Genomic DNA, 19,751 nt, shown 5'->3' with positions numbered 1-19,751 from the left:
AAATAAGATAATGTAATGAGAAACAACTTTATTGTGTTCAAAGATGTAGGCCTATATTCCCCCATACTACATTTTGTGATGACACATTTGTTACTGGTGGAAGAAACAAAGAGGTGTTCAGTACTTCAAAATAGTGACGTTTGTCACCCACCTACATGTACATTTGCAGCTTTTATAATATATAACTGTAAACATAAAGCCCATGAATGTGATACTGATAATGATATTTAATTTAAACAGAATACAAGAAAATGACATCTCAAAAGTTTGCAATGAAAATATATGTGCCAAATAGCTCTGGTAGAAACAAAAAGTATGTTCCAAATAAAACACAAAAGCAAGCATTCTGTCACTTAGATTGGTCTTTTTCAAAGCAGTCGTGATAAATTTTTCAAAATCTGTGCTGGCACTTTCCATCTGGTCTCAGTCCAGATTTTCCCATTTCATCTTTATCTACTTGTAAAGTGATATCATGAGTAGTAACACACCATGGGTTTTCTTTCATGAATGCCTATCTCTAAAAAATATTGTTTCCTGCGATGCATGGGTGTGTAAATATGTGATGTCATACTATTCAAGTGGGGGGGGGGGAGATGAAACAATCGTTCACCCTCCCCCCCCCCCCCCCAACAATATATTCACTGCTTGGATTTACGCCAGTGCTGCGATTGTGATGACCTAAGTACAGCTTTAGAATGACGCAGAAGGTTTAGAAAAATCCAATCTGACTATTCCATAAAGCTATAGTGAGCCCTCTTGTGTTGAAAAAAAAATCAAATCTAGAGCTGTGCTCCCCTCCTGCTTTCGGACTGGAAAGTGTTCTTGTTGTGGCATTGAAACCTTTCAGTGAGTCATAGCTTTGCTATTCCATTCAGGTGTGCTGATAAAAACAAAGAGGGTTATGTTCATCAGGGACTCAGTAGGTCTTCCCCCTTGTGGTTTAGATTTAAAGGCTTAGAAATTAGATTTGAACTTTTGATTGACCCTTTTTTACTGTTATGATTGGAATAGTGAAAATATGTTTGTGTGGGAGTTGTTGACATCATTGTTTATTTATTGTGTGTGATTCATATCATATTTGGTTTAGTAGTATGATGTTGTCTTGTATGAAATTTGTGGTAATATTATTCATCATAAGTATTTAACATTATGAAGGAGGAAAATAAAATCAAATCAGGGATAATTGGACAACTTCATAAATCTCATTAAAAATAGTCAGAGATTTCACAAAATTCCAAAATTATAATGACAAATTTATACAGATGATATAAACGCTTGGTTTTAGTACTGACCCCCCCCCCCACTGTACTGAAAGATGAACTTGCATATATAACTGAAATGTTGTCCTCCAAACCATCACTGTAAAAAGGAAACTCAACAGATTTAATTGTCAAATTGTATTTCCTAAAAAAAAATCTTTAAGCAATTTTGCATCAATCCCACCCTGTATTCAAAATTCCCTCACTGTAATCCAAGTTCAAATGCACCAATCTAAATCCATGCCAAACATTGTGTAGGCCTATATTCAGATTTAGGAAATGATGAAGTTTATTGCAATTATACATTTCACTTTATCACACATGTGTTTTTAATACCCAGATACAAATTCTGACACTATCATTTGCCTGACCATCATTATTCAACTGACCTGTACCAAAGTCATTTTATGTTATATTTTGTTGCTTTTTATCATTCACATCTTTTAAGTAAATTAGATATATGTATTTATAATTTCCTTTTATTTATATTTTTCTTAATATCAAACAGAAATCACTTCAACTGGCTCCAGCTGGAGAAGAGGGTCCTCGATCATGACTTTCCATCCAAATCAGGTATCCTTACCCTATACTTCAGGGTGCAGTTCTTCATGGAAAGCATCAACCAACTCAGGGACAGTATTACTATTGAACTATTCTACCTGCAGGCCAAAGAATCAGTATTCAAGGTGAGTTTTGAATTTGAGTTTCCGAGGAAAGGTCCACAGAGTGTCAGTATTGCTATTGAACTATTCTACCTGGAGGTCAAATAATTCAAGGTGAGTTTTAGTTTGAGTTTCTGAGGTACGATCCACTCAAGAGCATTATTACTATTGAACTATTCTACTTGCAGACCAAAGAATTCAAGGTGAGTTCTAGTTTGAGTTTCTGAGGTATGATCCACTCAGGAGCATTATTACTATTGAACTGTTCTTACCTGCAGGCCAAAGAATTCAAGGTGAGTTTTAGTTTGAGTTTCTGAGGTATGATCCACTCAGGAGCATTATTACTTTTGAACTGTTCTTACCTGCAGGCCAAAGAATTCAAGGTGAGTTTTAGTTTGAGTTTCTGAGGTATGATCCACTCAGGAGCATTATTACTATTGAACTGTTCTACCTGCAGGCCAAAGAATTCAAGGTGAGTTTTAGTTTGAGTTTCTGAGGTATGATCCACTCAGGAGCATTATTACCATTGAACTGTTCTTACCTGCAGGCCAAAGAATTCAAGGTGAGTTTTAGTTTGAGTTTCTGAGGTATGATCCACTCAGGAGCATTATTACCATTGAAATGTTCTTACCTGCAGGCCAAAGAATTCAAGGTGAGTTTTAGTTTGAGTTTCTGAGGTATGATCCACTCAAGAGCATTATTACTATTGAACTATTCTACTTGCAGACCAAAGAATTCTAGGTGAGTTCTAGAATTCGGTTTCTGAGGTATGATCCACTCAGGAGCATTATTACTATTGAACTGTTCTTACCTGCAGGCCAAAGAATTCAAGGTGAGTTTTAGTTTGAGTTTCTGAGGTATGATCCACTCAGGAGCATTAATACTTTTGAACTGTTCTTACCTGCAGGCCAAAGAATTCAAGGTGAGTTTTAGTTTGAGTTTCTGAGGTACGATCCACTCAGGAGCATTATTACCATTGAACTGTTCTTACCTGCAGGCCAAAGAATTCAAGGTGAGTTTTAGTTTGAGTTTCTGAGGTACGATCCACTCAGGAGCATTATTACTATTGAACTATTCTACTTGCAGACCAAAGAATTCAAGGTGAGTTCTAGTTTGAGTTTCTGAGGTACGATCCACTCAGGAGCATTATTACTATTGAACTATTCTACTTGCAGACCAAAGAATTCAAGGTGAGTTTTAGTTTGAGTTTCTGAGGTATGATCCACTCAGGAGCATTATTACTATTGAACTATTCTACCTGCAGGCCAAAGAATTCAAGGTGAGTTCTAGTTTGAGTTTCTGAGGTATGATCCACTCAGGAGCATTATTACTATTGAACTGTTCTACCTGCAGGCCAAAGAATTCAAGGTGAGTTCTAGTTTGAGTTTCTGAGGTATGATCCACTCAAGAGCATTATTACTATTGAACTATTCTACCTGCAGGCCAAAGAATTCAAGGTGAGTTTTAGTTTGAGTTTCTGAGGTATGATCCACTCAAGAGCATTATTACTATTGAACTATTCTACCTGCAGGCCAAAGAATTCAAGGTGAGTTCTAGTTTGAGTTTCTGAGGTACGATCCACTCAAGAGCATTATTACTATTGAACTATTCTACTTGCAGACCAAAGGATCATTATTTAAGGTGAGTTTGAGTTCAGTTCCTGAGGAAAGAACTCTGCAGGGACAGTTTTACTATTGAACTATTCTAAATGCAGGCCAAAGAAACAGACTGCCCTCTACATTCTAACAGTGACATTGCATTCAGCAGTGAAGTCATTCTTCATGTTGTGATCAGCACATATACATAATTTATCTTCTTAACATTTTTATCATTTTCCATCGAGTTTGTAAATATTTTGCACATTTCAGAGTGAAATATTTGGTAAATATGGTATGCTGCTTTGTAAATGGCATCAATATTTTCCTTTGTTAGTACTAAGTAATCCTCCAGCTGTGACCAGTGGAGCTATTATCTGCTGGTATCAAAAGAAAGAAAATGAAAAAGGGAAGGGGGGGAGAGAAAGTAATGAGTGATATCATATCTGTGATTGTGCAAGTACAATGGCCTCCCACTCTATAGATCTCCACCCTGTTGTAATGAAGTGCTAATTGGGTCGACTCCCACTGAGGGACATTGCGTGAAGCAGATAGGCATGAGGAATGCTCTCATACCTACCCAGCCGCAGAAATTATAATTTTTTTTTAGTTCTACCCAGACCAGGAAATACAAGGTGTTTGTTTCATAAACCTGTTTGTAGGATTCGTTGCCTGACTGGTTAACTTTCTTGTGCTTAAGGAGGGCGTTGTGGTGTAGTGGTTACAACTCTCGTCTTCCAATTTGAGGGACATGGGTTGGAATCCCAGCCATGGTGCAATTTCATTCCACATCCTGCTGCACTCAACCCAGGAAATGGGTTCCCAGCAGAATTAATTCATTGAATGCACCAATTGCCTAAACAGCTTGAACTCTATATAAGCCTGTGTAATATATGGTGTGCCATTGAATAGGCAACAAGAAAATTGGTGCCTCATATCATTTTTTTTAATTTACATTTATTTTTTGGTGATTTAGGAGGTGTGAATGCACCAATGGATACCTTGCCTTCCTGCTTTTAATGATCCAACTTCCGCTATCCAGGTGTGGATAGGTTTTCATGTTATTCTATCATTCCCAATCCTCTTGAAAGTTCTACAATAATGAAGCACCCTCTTCCAGGGGCAGATCCAGGATTTTCCAAAGGGGGAGGCACATTTTATCTGAGGAAAAATTTAACAAGCGAAAAAAACAAAACTAAAAACTTCACTTTCAAAAGTTTTAATGGATTTTTTTCATTACAAATTTTAATCGTGCCTTTCAAGGGGGGGGGCATGGGCCGGCTTTGCCCTCCCCCCGATCCGCCATTCCCCCTGATCAGTTTTATTTTCAAAGTCCATGTTCTTAATGATAGCAAGATCATCTATATTTTGTATGATGTAATAGAAGTGCTTGAGTGTATATATGTACTTTGATATATTCCAGTTGGGAGTGCAGTTTTGAAAGCATCTCATTTGTGATTGGAAAAACAGTTTTTATATTGCACCTTAATGACAGTGTTTTCTGTTGGAATCACTAAAAATAGCATAGCGGATAACTGGTGATATATAGAACAGGCAAAAACAACCTATTATGTAAAATCTGCAACATTAGATAAGCTTTTATATTTCAATCAATGGCGATTCTCTCGGGCTCTTTTGAGCATTTCTGGGGTGAAATCGCAATGAGCCCTGGTGTACTTTTTTAATGCACATAGAAATGCATGTATTTTTAGCATGTTCATATGAATCTGAGGGAATTTGGAGAGCAATTCCTTACAGTGAACCATTTACTGATATGCTCAAAGATGTAAAACTTTAAAACTCACAGTAATTCTTCCTTTTGAACAAGTCAACTAGGCCTACATATCATCTCTTTATATTAGAGGCCTACGGAGTAAAAATGAAACTGTTGGGTTGTAAATGTAGACTTTCTATACCTTTCAATTTTGACACTATTGGCACATTTATAGTGGTATCTATGACAGTTATCAGCATGACATCTCAGTCACATGACTGCATTGTCCTTGATAAAACTTTATGACAGAGAAATTTGGTTCCTGCCTTGTTGGAAGTGCATTTAAGGGTGTGTTTATGCTTCCATTGCGAGGACAGAATCAGCGTTTTCAAACGTCGATTCAAAACGCCGATCGTAAACGTGGTTCTGGGAGTGCTGTTTATGCTTAACTTTTCAGAGGCGAAATCACAATCTCCAGCTGGCTTCGCATCGTAATTTTCATTGTGCAGGAATGCGAGGTCAAATTAAGCACGCCTTTTTTCAAAAGTTTTTTTCCCCCTGAGTATTGTTATTACGTGGAGATAACATGGAGCAATGCGACTGTATTTGCCCGCGGATTTTCATCTCACCGGAAGCATGTACCAAATGACGTCATTTAAACACGTTTACGATCGTGGTTCTGTTTATACTTCCCCAGAAAGCCCGATTCTGGTCAAACGACGTTTACAAACGTACCTTTTTGTGAGTTTACGATCGGCGTTTTGAAACAGCGTTTAAATGAAAGTAAGCATGGACGCAACCGTGTTTTGGACTAATCATGTTTGGAAACGCTGATTCTGGCCTGAAAAGTGGAAGCATAAACACAGCCTTAGATCTCCCTTTCGGCCAATGCTATTTTAGGAGGGAGATAAAAAAGGTTTCATGCCAAATTTATCATGTAATGGTACTTATTGTTACAGTGTATTCTGGGCAGGATCCCAGTTCATTACTCCTTGGCGTCAAAACCCTTTGATTGCATCAATATCTAATTGTCTTTAAAAAATATCTTATATCCTTGTGGTTGGGGAAGTTATTTTATGTTTATTTTGTTGCATAAAAGTCTTGTTTAAATATGCCAAGACAGCTCCACAACATTAATGCTGTATAAACGTGGTAAGACAAAATATAAAATATGCTTCAATTGGAGATCATTTGTAGTACTTCGAACATGTATTGAACATCATTTGAATATAATTCAAAAGAATTTTGGTAGAGAAATAGGCTTTTTCAAGTTAAAGAAGAATCTATTCCATGTATTTTCTCTGAAAGTGGAAAAGGACAGATTAGGTGATTGGAGTACACCGGTACAAATGTTTCAAAACAGGTGTGCATTTATCTCACCTGCAGAAACATGTTTTCATCTCATATAATGTTTTGATATCACACAAATTTGCGAAATTCAAATTAGTCTCTCTGAATCCAACAATCAAAACTTGTTTGTATTGATCAACTGCAATAATACCTTAAAAACAGGTTTTAAAACCTCAATTTAGTCCAGAAAGTCTCCAGTATATGTGAACTCATCTCTTTATTAATATGTATGAACCATGATGCTACAAAACTTTGTGAAATTTTCATATTGGAAAATATTTTGGTTGGATGTCCTCTGTCATCTGTAGTACAGAATAAGCTGAACATCCTTATAAGGGATGCACAAGCTGTGTTCCCAGTACTAAGATTCCCTCCACGATCCTTTGATATCATATTTTCACTGCGCAGAAATGTGAGAAGTTTGAAATATGAAGCACCAAATGATAGGCCAAATTAGGATACTAGTCCATGAAGAGTGTAGTTTTACTTTCATGTAATTGCAATCCAAGTACTAGATTGAGTTCCTGTTGCAGAAAGAGATGCATTCTATCGCAAATTAAAAAATCAAGCACAAGTCGTGATTGTATATGTTTGTGATTGGCTCACAATCAAGTTGCGATTGATTTTTTTTGTGTGTGCTTTGATTGCTACTCTTTATGAAATGGTCCCTGGTTTCACTTATTTAAAAATGTAGTGTATAAATCTGTGGTTTTGTTTCCAAACCCTTTGGATTTTATTTTGTTGTTGTTGTTGCTTTATTTCTTTGCAGGGTGATATAGAGGCAGACAGCGAGACTGTGTTTGAACTGGGGGCATATGTTTTACAAGCAACAGAAGGAGATTATACAAGGTGAGAAGGGAATACAACAATGGTTGAATCGTATTTATTGATGATAAATCTTTCCCCCAAAGTCAAGCTTTAAATGCAAGAGACCAAAGTCCTATACACTTTGCATTCCAAAACAAACTGATTAATTCCTTTAAAATTGGTTATAAAAATGCATTTGTAGAGCAGAATAATTTTGTCCCATTAATTTCATTTCAATTAATTAACTTACGTCTTAATTATTCAATCAAGTGATTAATTAATTACTTTTTTTAAATCAATAAATATAATTATCAGGTTTTTTGTGGGAATCCATCTATTTTCTTTCTATTGAAAAAAAAAATGACACCAAAATAGTTTCTTCTTCCATTCATTCTATGACTAAGCTTCTCTTAGAGGGATCGTTGTCATGATTTCCAGAATATAGGTCAGAATTTTTGGACTTCTCTAGGGTTGTTTCAAAGGATAATTCCACAGGAAATAATTGATTTGGGCTTTATCCCCCTGGTGTAAGCGATATATTTATTTTATTTCTACAAATTAATTTCATCACTCAATTACAGGAGATTGGCTTTTGAACTGGTTAATTTTTGTTTTTTATGCGAAGTTAAATTTCAGGTCAGTTAGTGGTATTTTTTTCAGTCTCAATTTCACATTTATACCTACAGTATATTCCTGAATGTTAAAAGGCCAGGGGGTATGTCTTTCCGGTAAAAATGTGCAAATATCATTTCTGCAATAAAAAAGGTATAGAATTAAATGTACACATGGCACAAAGTATAACATAAATTTAAACTAGCTTTTATATCATTGATAATGTGGTAGTTGTATTTTTTAAAATCATGCTATTTGTACATTCATGTACATTTCCCACTATTTGACAGTTAAAACAAAAGTGAAGTCACATGCCTCACAGCATGTTTAGGAAGAAATATATTTTTATATATCTTTTTCTCTCTTCTATTCTGTGGTATGGGGGGGGGGTTGGTGGTCACATTCTAACCATTTCCCTAAAAATAGAGCTCCGGGAATGAGTACAATTCTTTTTCAGACTCTTTGGAGAAATCCAAGTTTGTACTCTGCAGGTGTTTGCCATACCCTCTCCATTTATTTCACAAAGGGCAGGATGCAGAGATGAATAAATATATTTCCAAGATTCCACGCTCCATGCAACCTAACATTTCTTGTGTGTCTTTCCTGTATTATCACAAGAAAAGCAAACTGTTTTCCTTCCTGCTTTCTTCTCACGTTTTTTTCTATTTTTGGTCCACCTGAAGTGTTATTTTTACTTTTTTTTCATTCTGTATGTACTTGTAGTTTGTATTATCAAAGGGTTGGGTACATTGTTCAACTGTTGACTGCATGGTGAAATATTTTTTTCCTTGACAGAAATATTTCCTTGACATAAACATTTCCATGATATGGACCAGGAGAAAAATACACGGGACTCAGGGATATTTTTTCCTCTAAATGCATAAAAGCCACAAAAAATAATGAGAGCCCCTGAAATTCATTGTTTGATTTTAGTTGGAGGCTGTGAAATGTAGCCCCGAAAATAAAATGAAGATAAATTTTCATCTGATGGACTGTGCCTCCCGTATACATGATGAATTTAAGCAGAAAATGTGAGAAATGTATCATTGAGAAATTGATGAAATAAGAGTTTCATGTATTAATCTTTCAAACTTTTGTATCATCTCATGTGAGTGTCTCCCACATACATGTACGAGTACAGCATGTATGTAATTCAAATTCCATCAAGTCCCGTTTTCAAAGAAAAATGAAAATGATCTTACCTGAGTGTGTGTTAAATGTATTAACAGACACATCAGATCATGATCGCTTCTTTGATTTTTTTGAGAAAAAAAAATGATCAAGCATTAAAAATGGCAATTTAGGGAATTTCAAATTGAATTGCATGAAATAGCCGCTTCTTTCAGTTGACATCCCAAAATCATTACTCTCCATTGGTAAATCTGAAGCTTGTGCTGTACATTGTATGCTATTTGTTCCTAAATAAATTCTTATTTGAAAATAAAGAACGTTTGATTTTTGTTTTGAAAATATCTTAAGTATGAAAAGTGATATGTAATTATGATTATTATCATGAGAAAAAAAATTATGATTGAAATTTTCTTTTTGGTATCACTCAAGTTTATGGATAAGTCTTGCAAATCACCCATGATTGCTTGTGTGTGGTGAACGTAAGTAACAAAAAACTCAACATCTGGAAAATACTCTACACCTTCCCTAGTTTTGCTGAACTCTAATTTAACCTCTGACCTTAATGTAAATCTAGGACTCCTTGCCATATGGCTAATTAGTCAAATTATCAACAAAGGAAACAGATGTTATTTTAACTGACCTGAGAAAATTCTGAAATTACTTGAAGGAAATGATGTAAAAATCATCTATTTGATGACTGAAGTGACTTGTCATTACCAGTTCATTGGGGAGATTGAATCAAAATGCTGAGAGGGTGTATTTTTGTAGAATTCTGTTTTGGGGGATTTAACTCTGACAATGAATTTGTTATTAATAATTAATACAGAAAAGAATATAGAAAAATATTAACCAAGGTGAGATGAAAATCTGTTTAAAATTAACAGAGTTGAGATTTTTTCTTTAAATTTTGATGTTGTGACGTGGCAGATGAGCAGCTCCTCCATATCTTGTGAATAAATGAGAAAATGTCCTTTCCTCAGAAAATTGAAAGTGATTTTATTTGCACAGTGTAAGGTGATGCATCAACTGACAGACTATTCCATACCCCTTTTCTATTAGAAAAATATCATGAAATTTAATTCTATATAACATCACAAATTCAAATCTTTAAAAACAAATATCTCTATGCTTTGAAAGATTTTCATCAAACCTTCACCATTTGTGTGTCTTTTTCTCCTTAAAACCAACTTATCATCGGGGAGGGGGGGGGGGGGTATTTCGTATTGATGATGGGTTGTTTGATGTTATTCAGTAAATTCAAAATTTGACTTCATCATCCATATGCAAAGTGTTTGATGCAGGAAGTATTGATGATATTGCCTTTGACATTAGAAGGATGTTTGATGAGTTTACACAGTGTCTTATGCAAGAAGCTGTTTCAGGCACCATCATCCTGAAAATAGCAAGTTATTGTAAGGCTGTTCCCCATCAGCCTTAAATGTTCTAATCTTTGAGATTTCTAGCTAGGCATTCACCTTTCTTGGGAAAACATTTCAGATCCCCCCAAGAAAATTATTTAAAAAACCCCTCTGGGGCTACTTTTCTTGACCTCACCAGCCAAAATTTACTTACAGCTTATCTTGGATTCTGTGCAAATTTTAGGAGCACCTTTTGATATTTTTTCAGGGCACTTAAGGGGCTTTTTAGTGGCAAAGTCAGCCCAAGCCCCATGTAATTATTTCCTTGACCCCCCTTGGATTCTATTAAATCTAAAATGCCTCTTTGGAATGGGCTATTAAAGCCCATCATTAATTTGTTTTTCAGATAGTATGCATTAGTTTGAGCAGTATGAACCAGATTATCATGAGCCCAAACCAGAGAGCATATCCTCACTTGCTAATCAATTGCATAATTTGATAATTAATATGTTAATGGAAAAAACCTTAATTGACCCCAGATTATAATTAGGAAATGAAGTCTTTAAGATATCCTGCCAATGGCTTCTTCATAGTACTCTTGATCTAGTTCTGAATGAGATTATTTGCCAGATCAGAAATACGAGTAGTGGGATAATTTGAAAACCCAGGCTAATGGAGATGGGAGGCCTAAAGTTTTTCAAGATTTCCTTGGAATGGGGCCGTTTTCATCCTGAAATGTCTCCTCCTCTTCAGCTCTAGTGCAAACAGCTCCTGGGACTCCACATCCAAGTGGGTAGAACAGGTGCATTGGGTGTCCACAGTAACTTGGGGACTCTTGCTGAAAGTGGTCAAGTCCTCTTAAGGGTTCAGGACCTAAATTTGATACATCCTGATCATTTATAAGCTGAGGGGGAAAATAGGGATAATCTACATATATGTAGGATGATGAGCCTATCTTATAGGAGTTCACATTTTCGATACTGAATGGTTTACAAGATATCTCGCTTATACTGGAAGAAATTCCTTCAAGTATCTTATGACCTTCGATGCTTGAAGTTGCTTCTTTGCAAAATTAGGCACCCTAGTCAATAGAGTTAATACTTATTGGTTTTTGAAAGGCATTCCTTCATTATCTACATGTAGTGACCTGTAATGGTTGCTGCTTGATGGAGTTTCGTCTTTGCCATTTTTGACACACATCCAATGGTGGAATTGGGGGAAAAGCATCACACTTTCTGGTTATCGTCCTAACTTGCTCAAATGGAACTTGTTCTTATCAACAACATGGTATTAATCATTCTTTACAGTGACCAAAAGGCTCACAAGGTCTTGAAGAAACTACCTGTTCTGCCTCAGTTTACGCTCCGGGAACATCCGTCTCTTGCCTATTGCGAAGAAAGGATTCTCTTCTACTACAAAAGACTAGGAGGACTTAGCTCAGGCCAGTGTATTGTATGGTGAGTGGATTAATTATTGTTTTAAAATCATATTAGCAATTTTTCGCAAAGGGCGATGGGAGCCTCAGGTTTTTTTGGGGGATCAGTCAACTGTGACCGTGCCGAAACGAACCTGTTTCGGTCAAATCGCAGTTTCGCAGTTGTGTGTATGGAAACATCAGTTCTTTACGTAATGTCAGAAATAGTGGCAAGGCCAAATCAAAATGGACCGAAACTATAAACTTTCTAAAGCTCTGAACTGAAGCACACTTTAGCTACTACACAGTACCTGACTACTATCAAATCTCAACTGCTTGCTTCTATGTGTTCTGAGATTGATTCAATATAAAAACTCACCACCATTCGAAAAGGCACTTGCCAATTCAAAATTCAAAGGAGTTTCATGAACTAAATACTGCAGAAGTTACAGCATGTATAAACATGTATGAAATACGCGAGCTTAGCTAGCACTGTGCATGTAGTTTGTACGCACGCCATGCATGAGTCGTTTACTTTTTTGCTAGCGATTGCAACAACAGTGCTGATTGGCGGATTCCGTGCCGAGGTATTGTGGCTGGACGCTAGCTTGGCTCAGTACTGTTGTACGTTTCCCGTCTTGCTTGCGAAAACCCGCTATTGTGAGAATATGATGAAACCTGTCTGTAGTGACCATCCAAGGGAAACACAAAATGTGGCCTTTAAAGACAGGTGGCTGCCATATACAGGTTCTTATACACATAATCTACTTCCATGGAAATCAATTTTAGTGGTCATTATAATCAGCTGACTACTGTAGAGAGGTGGCCACTAGCATAGGTATGACTGTAGCTATTAGGCCTATTTGATAACGTTCGGAACTGTCTTTTAGTCTTCCATAAGTCGGTGACTTAAGTTGAAAAACTGAAAAAGTCATGGGAGTGATAAGATGGTACTGAAGATGTGATTCCTGATTACTGAAAGGTGGACCTATTGTGGGTAAGGAATTGAAGATATTCAAAAATTGTTGTGAATGTGCGGTATGTGTGTAAAAATTATAGGAATAATGCAATAGGATGTAATCAATATTTGTAATGCCTACTGTTAAAAATAGATCAACTTGATCAAATAGATCAACTCAAGTCACAAATCAACACATCAAAAGCATGCAATATAGTAAAGTCGAACAAAGTCTCACCCTCCCTCTTCCATTCAATATTATCTCTTTTTGTACCCATGGAAACATGAATTTGACAAAGACAAAGCTGCTTGTATTTCCCTGTAGATTTTACTTGCGCAAGGTTTATCGTATGTTATTACTGCAGTGCTGTGGCACACCCCCATCTGTTTCCTTGGTTGTGGTTCCATGGCCATTCACACAAAGAGTTTGACGCAGTGTATTCAGTTACGTCAGATTTATCATTATCACGCTTATCCCGTTAAGAGCCACCTCTGGGAATTTGAGCAAAACTCGTCACTTGCAAGGAATTTTGGTGCTCAGCTGCATATAAAGATGATTATGAAGCAGCCATGCATCGTAAATTGTTGAATTGATAACAGGAGAAGTGAGAGGAGGAATATTTAAGTAGAGTTTCTAGCATTTTGCTTTGGATTTTTAGAGTTAGAGTAACAAAGATGGGAACAAAGCTCTAGGTTGTAAAAGGAATATATTGGTGTATGTTTTGTGAAGTTAAGATTGAATTGTCTGTGCATTGTTTCCACAGCTCAAAAAGTACTTTCTTGAAATTCACTGGCATTCCTGGAATCGTCAAATTTGTTTTAAAACGAAATTGGACATAAATACATTGGGTCTGAGCTTATATATGTAGTGACCAGAAAAATAAAGATTTTTTTAAAGACCTGTTTAGTCACACACTATTTTTGAGCTTCATAATGAGTTGAAAAAGCTCTTAAAATGAATTTTTATTGTTGAAACAAGTTAAATTTCAAGTTTCAATTCTCTGTAATTTCTTGAATTTTTTTGATTACCTGAAAATTTTCCCAAAATGATCTTGATTTGCCAGAATTCATGAAATTTCCTTCAAAATGGAAACACTGTGTGTGTGTGTGAATGGAGCTTGCTGCCCCAAGTAATTTCACTAATTACTCTCGGAGTGCGAGACTGCATCGTCTGTCTCCAGGGTTCACGCAATCCGATACGCTCATCATCTCGCTAGCATCGGAGGCCGTTATGGAGCAAACGAGAGGATAAACATCTCCAAGAATGTCTCTGGTTGCTAGGTCGCTGTTTGCATCTCGCAAGCCAACTCCCTAAACTGTTATGTTTTCTTGCATGAAGTAAGACAAGACAGGGGTACTGTTACACCTGGAATTTTTATCCAGCATATGCCAACATGTGTATATGGCAAGCCATTTTCTTATTTAAATGTAAATATATTTCATGTAAATAAGAAAATGGCCTGCCATATACACATGTTATTATATTTTAAGTATCAAAAATTACCTTTGTAAACAACACAAATGGTTTCTTGATATAAAGAATTTGATTTTGTCCTATTTTTTATGTTAACAGGGCAATATTTCATGTCAAGAATGGAATATTTGATTTCAAGAAAATGGGTCAAATGCAGTTAAAAAACAATATTTCATGTTAAGAATGGAATGTTTCATTAAAAAAAGTAATTGAATGAAATATCAAGGATGCAATGTTTGATATCAAGAAATATGATTAAATGAGAAAATGGCTTGACATACATTTGTCATGCCATTTTCTTTCCCTTTTTTCATAAAGTGCTTAGAAACATACATGTATGTGTTACGCACTTTATAGAAACTGACTATTATCATAATAATTATTATCATTATCATTATGTCGGCATTCACTGCCCATAACTTCCTGGCGGATGTTTCACAAAGCTGTTCTGAAAGTAAGGAACGACTTAATGCATGACCGGAACATTTTCTTTGGGGCTATATCATCTACATAGGGATATATCATTTTGCCCAAGAAAGGGGCACCAGTCATTCTTAAAGTCGCTCTTAGCTTTAAACGAACAGTATGAAAATCCGCCAGGTGTGACAGATCCTCAGCATACGTCAAGCTCATCTTATTAGTGCGTCAATGCCAGACTTGACTCACAACCTTCTGTTTCTGCAGAAGACGGTCCATCTTCATCCCCCGAAGACACTATATTCCCACAGGATTCACCAGGCATCAGCCCTTGTAATCAAATGAAGATGTCCCCATTGTGCTACTTTATCATACACCTGAGTGCTTGGATGCGATTACGTCTGGGATACCGTATGCTCTTTGTTGTGCCTCGTTGAAGCAAACATAATACTTTTAATTATTCATATTTGTTATCCATTTTAAATACCAGCATGGATTAGTGTCTTTAGGATAATGTATTATTGGTGAATTGCCATGACAACTAATCTTTCTTGATTGCCTGCCTACACTCTGAAGGCGTGTGATGGCCAGAGTTTACTTTTGTTCCGCTTTAGTATATAAATATATGATGTAAATTTCAAGAGGCAATTCTTGATGAGACTTAAGTGTATAAACAAGGGATTTTCCCTAACCTTTTGTGAAACGATGGAAGAGATTGTATGATGTGAGGAGAACAAAAACAAGAAACAAGGAAATACTGTTCTTTGTAAAATAAGTTCATGGTTGAAGTTCAGGATGTTTCACTAAGGGTTAATTACTTTTGAGGAGAAATTGGATAACATTTCTGGTTTCTGGTTCAAATGCTAGCTTTCGATACATACTAGAATATTGAGATGGGGGGGGGGGGGTGGTATGTGTATATGGGCTTCATGTTCTCTCAATTAGTCAAGTATACATGTACATCTTTAAATCATTGTTGGTACTAACATTTTGATCATTTCATAAGATTCAAGTACAAGTGCATATGTGATTTAAATAATTCCACTCTCACTTGACCTTCAGGAAAAGAATATTTCCTCTAGAAAAGTAGAGCAGGAAAGGTTTTCTTATCTGTTTTTATATATGTGGCACATGGTCAGATTGGTTTCCGGTTGCATTGGATTTTCAATGCCACATATGCAATCATCAAAAAACAAATAAGAGAAAACAAAACAAAAGTTGCAAACTATAGCATTATCAGTAGAGGTGTCCTGGGCTCCGTAACACAAAGATTAGCGATTAATCGCTAAATCGACTGACTAATCAATATCAGTGTTACAAGCGCATTATGTTTAAAATACTGACCAGGGACCAATCAGTGCGGTCCTTTCATATTTGCAGTTCATCGCAAACCTTTGTGTTACGGAGCCCTGGTCTAGTAGATACTTTCCAGGGGCCTGTTTCATAAAGGACTTGCAACTGTTGTAACTTTGCTATTATGACAATTACCATGGAAACCTTGATTCTGATTGGCTGCTGAGCCCTGTTGCCATGGTAGTTGCCATTAAAACAAAGTTACAACAGTTGCAAGTCCTTCATGAAAAGAGACCCTGAAATATCACAAGGTTTGGGGTTTGAATCCCGCGACTACACCAATGTTCTTTTTGCAAGACTTAGATCTTTATTTGTCACACTTGACCCAGGTAAAGTAAATGTAAGTGGGAAACCATCAGGAATATTTTTTTTTCATATCTGATTTATTTTGTTTTTGGAAATGGATTCAAACTATTACAAAGGATTGTTTTTTGTTTGTTTGATAGGAGTTTCATGTGCAGGGAGGAAAATATAGACATGTAATTATAGTTCTTTATGTTTGAAGAAATATATGAACTCTCAAACAAGGAGGCACATTTTATGCAGACATAGCGAGTCATTGAGAAATAGAAATCCTGTTGGAATGCTCTCTAAGGAGTGGAGAATGTGCATACATTGTGTGCAGGCATGTCATGATCTGATAACCAGGGTAATGATAATTGCAATGTTAAGAGCAGTTTTAAAAGAAACAGTGTATTAAGCACCATATTATGATTATTTAGCTTTATACAGGATATTTTATTTAGGATGTGGATATAGTTTAGTAATGAACTTTGCTCATGATAATTTCAACATCTTCCAAAATCATTAGTTATCTCCATTTTCTTATTTCTGATCAAATATCAATGATATCTCTTTGTTAGTTACAAGCAATGGTGGAATGTTAGTTTTCTGCTCGTATCCGTAAAGGTTCTTTTACCTGAAATTATTCTTACCTTGGATTTGTGTTTGTGTCTTCAAGATTTTGGCTAATCTTGGCAAACACCCGATACTTTCAATCCCATTGAGACGGTGCAGAAATTGGGAATGGCTTGATTATATTGCGCCAATCAGCAGGTCAATTTAGCCTCTTAATGTAGTCCCTTCACATCAGACCTCGTTAATGTCAAACTCATTGCTACAAGAGCCCCCTAGCCGGGACTTTAAAGTGAAAAATTGGTAACATTTGCCTGGCCCTGGATACCCCTTAATGCAAATTACAGCCGATAATGAGCCAAAGGTCTGCTTCTTATTCATGAGATATGAAGATTGAATGTTCAGCAAATATTTGAGTTTTGAAATGAGTAGCAAAGGGTGTGAAATTCGGGAGAGAGATGAGACTAAAGTTGCTGAATACGTGAACTAGTTTAAATTCCAACAAATATTATATAATATTCAGTTGGTACAGAACAGCCAATAGCAACCTTGCACATGATTTCTTGATATTTTTTGCACAGTAGATGTATGAAGTCTCTTGGCCTTGAATTTGTAATAAAATGAGGTACAAAATTCAGATCAATATTTCATCCAATTTTATTCAATTCTAACGTCAATTCAATTCGAACAGTTCAACTCAATTCAATAGATCAAGTTTGTTCAATTCAATTTATTAAAAGCAACATTCATTTTCTACCAGTCATACTCTTTAAAAATTCAAATGCAACCCACTGTAATTTGGTCAGAAATGCTTTTATTTGAGACATTATCTTTTAATCTGATTTGTTTACCTCATTTAGGCCTACATATAGAATAATTAATCATATTGACACTCCATCAACACCTTGCTGTAGCAGCTTCAACATATTTTTCTGTTTGTTTACTGTTTAGACATTTATTTGCAAAAGTGATGCCCTAAAAAGCTCCCACGAGACTCCTACATATTATTTGAACACTCTCCCCATCCTATTGATATGCACACACACAAGCACCCACTCTCTCTGACACATACATGGAGCGATACCTGTGTCCCAGCATACACAACGGGGTTGCTCTGAAGTGCTCAGTCATGCCAGTCACTTGAATGGTGCACTCGCTCCCCCATTCCGAGGCGAGAGAGTGATGGTGGATGGATGTGGGCTTCATATCCTAATGATTGTAAACGCAAGGTTTAATAGTGAATTCTACCGTCTTTACATTGTGTGGATGTTGTTTCCGTGGTGATGTTTACTCCTGATATGAACATTGTGTAAATTACATTGAATACCCGGCCAGGTGCGTGTTTTTCAGAAGGCATCCCTAGGTGAGTGAGAATATATCAGTTTTTGTAAGTATATAAGGCTTATATAGATTGATGGAATTGCAATTTGCTGATTTATTTGTTTTATATAATTGGTTACTTCAAGTTTATTCCTAAAAAAATGTGGGTAGAATGGGGGTAAAATTGTGGGAGCAGTATTTCTTCATACACGTATATATGTAGGTTTACAATTTTTAATCAATGTTAGGTTCTAATCACTCTTTTCCTAAAAAAGCCACATTTTCCCTTTTTTCAGTTTCTTTTTGGGATATTTGTTTTAAAAAAAATGAATGTAAAATCTGAGCTGCAATCTTGGTCAGTGGGGAATAAAACTTATCTGCATTTTTCCCCCTATGTTAAGAAAGAGAGTAGGGCCCACATGTAAAACAATGTTATTTCTACTTTATAAATAAAATAAAATGCAGCAAGCTGCCCTACAATGTGTAATACCAGGAAATTCATTTTTTGTGACATAAATGTGATCCAGGGGAATGAGGAAGCGATACATGTAGATGTTTTTCGGAGAGAAAAGAAATGTCAAATTAATTGTCCATAAAGTACATTTTTCAATTTTGGATTGTCAATCATATTGCATCTGGTACGCTTTTAATAATGATAATGAGTATGCCTCTGACACATACACTTTGCTTGGCTGATGTATATTTCCATGGAGATATTACCAATTAAGCTCTGTTTCTTGATAACCTCCATGGATGAATATATAATCACCATTGATTTTACAGCTGAATAGGCTGACTCATTTGGTCATTAACTTTGCAGACAATGCCTATGTACATATAAGGTTTATTTGTTTGCAGCAAGGAGCTTGTAGTAATTAAAGGCCCTAAGATATAAATTGCCAGTCAAAGGATTAAACTTACATGTTATAAATTGTGCATATGCATGGGATTCAGATGGTATGCATATTTTTTTCTCTGAGAAATTTGACTTTACAATTGCTAGTTTAGCCAAAATTGAGATAAAGGAAGTTTATCATACCAATATCCAAATGCTGTTTTGCAGTGTAGGACAGGGTTACAATTAAGAGTTACCTGACCAAGAAAGTTTTTTGGTCATGTAACATCATAATGCCCCTATTATTTATTATTTCATTTAACCCCCCCCCCCAGCAGTGCCAGCACTATCATCCATCCAATTACCCTGGCTCTGCCCCTGCAGGAGTCTCTAGCGTTATTCTCAACAAATTTCTGTTTCACAATTTCGAATTTCTTCAACAAACAAAAGAAAAAATTGCAGCATATTTGTAAAGAGATGTTTTTCATGGCTAACGAAAATGAAATCATCCAATTGAAATAGAGATCCATTTTCTATAGTGACAGAGCATCGAAACTTGTGTAGAAATTTGTGTTTGCTCTCGATAGGAACCATGCAGTTAATGCATACATGGTGTGTTTACATAAAGTAAACTTTG

General features: G+C 36.0%; 1 protein-coding gene across 9 annotated transcripts in view; it reads left to right on the top strand.

Annotated features, from left to right (window-relative positions):
* LOC121411402 (FERM domain-containing protein 4A-like) overlaps positions 1-19,751 on the top strand; it is an 84,815-nt gene that overhangs the window by 21,787 nt on the left and 43,277 nt on the right. For 8 of the 9 annotated variants that reach the window (XM_041604113.1, XM_041604115.1, XM_041604114.1 and 5 more), the window contains exons 3-5: positions 1,768-1,945; positions 7,350-7,429; positions 11,796-11,945. In XM_041604113.1, the coding sequence (XP_041460047.1) occupies positions 1,768-1,945; positions 7,350-7,429; positions 11,796-11,945 (408 nt within the window). Of the gene's footprint in view, positions 1-1,767; positions 1,946-7,349; positions 7,430-11,795; positions 11,946-18,117; positions 18,323-19,751 lie in introns of those variants that run through there. The other variant, XM_041604120.1, reaches the window with a different exon arrangement.

The sequence above is a fragment of the Lytechinus variegatus genome, chromosome 3, assembly GCF_018143015.1.
Source record: "Lytechinus variegatus isolate NC3 chromosome 3, Lvar_3.0, whole genome shotgun sequence".
Taxonomy (NCBI): Eukaryota; Metazoa; Echinodermata; class Echinoidea; order Temnopleuroida; family Toxopneustidae; genus Lytechinus; species Lytechinus variegatus.
The sequence above is the reverse complement of the archived record's forward strand: the minus strand, read 5'-3'. Positions and strand labels throughout refer to the sequence as shown.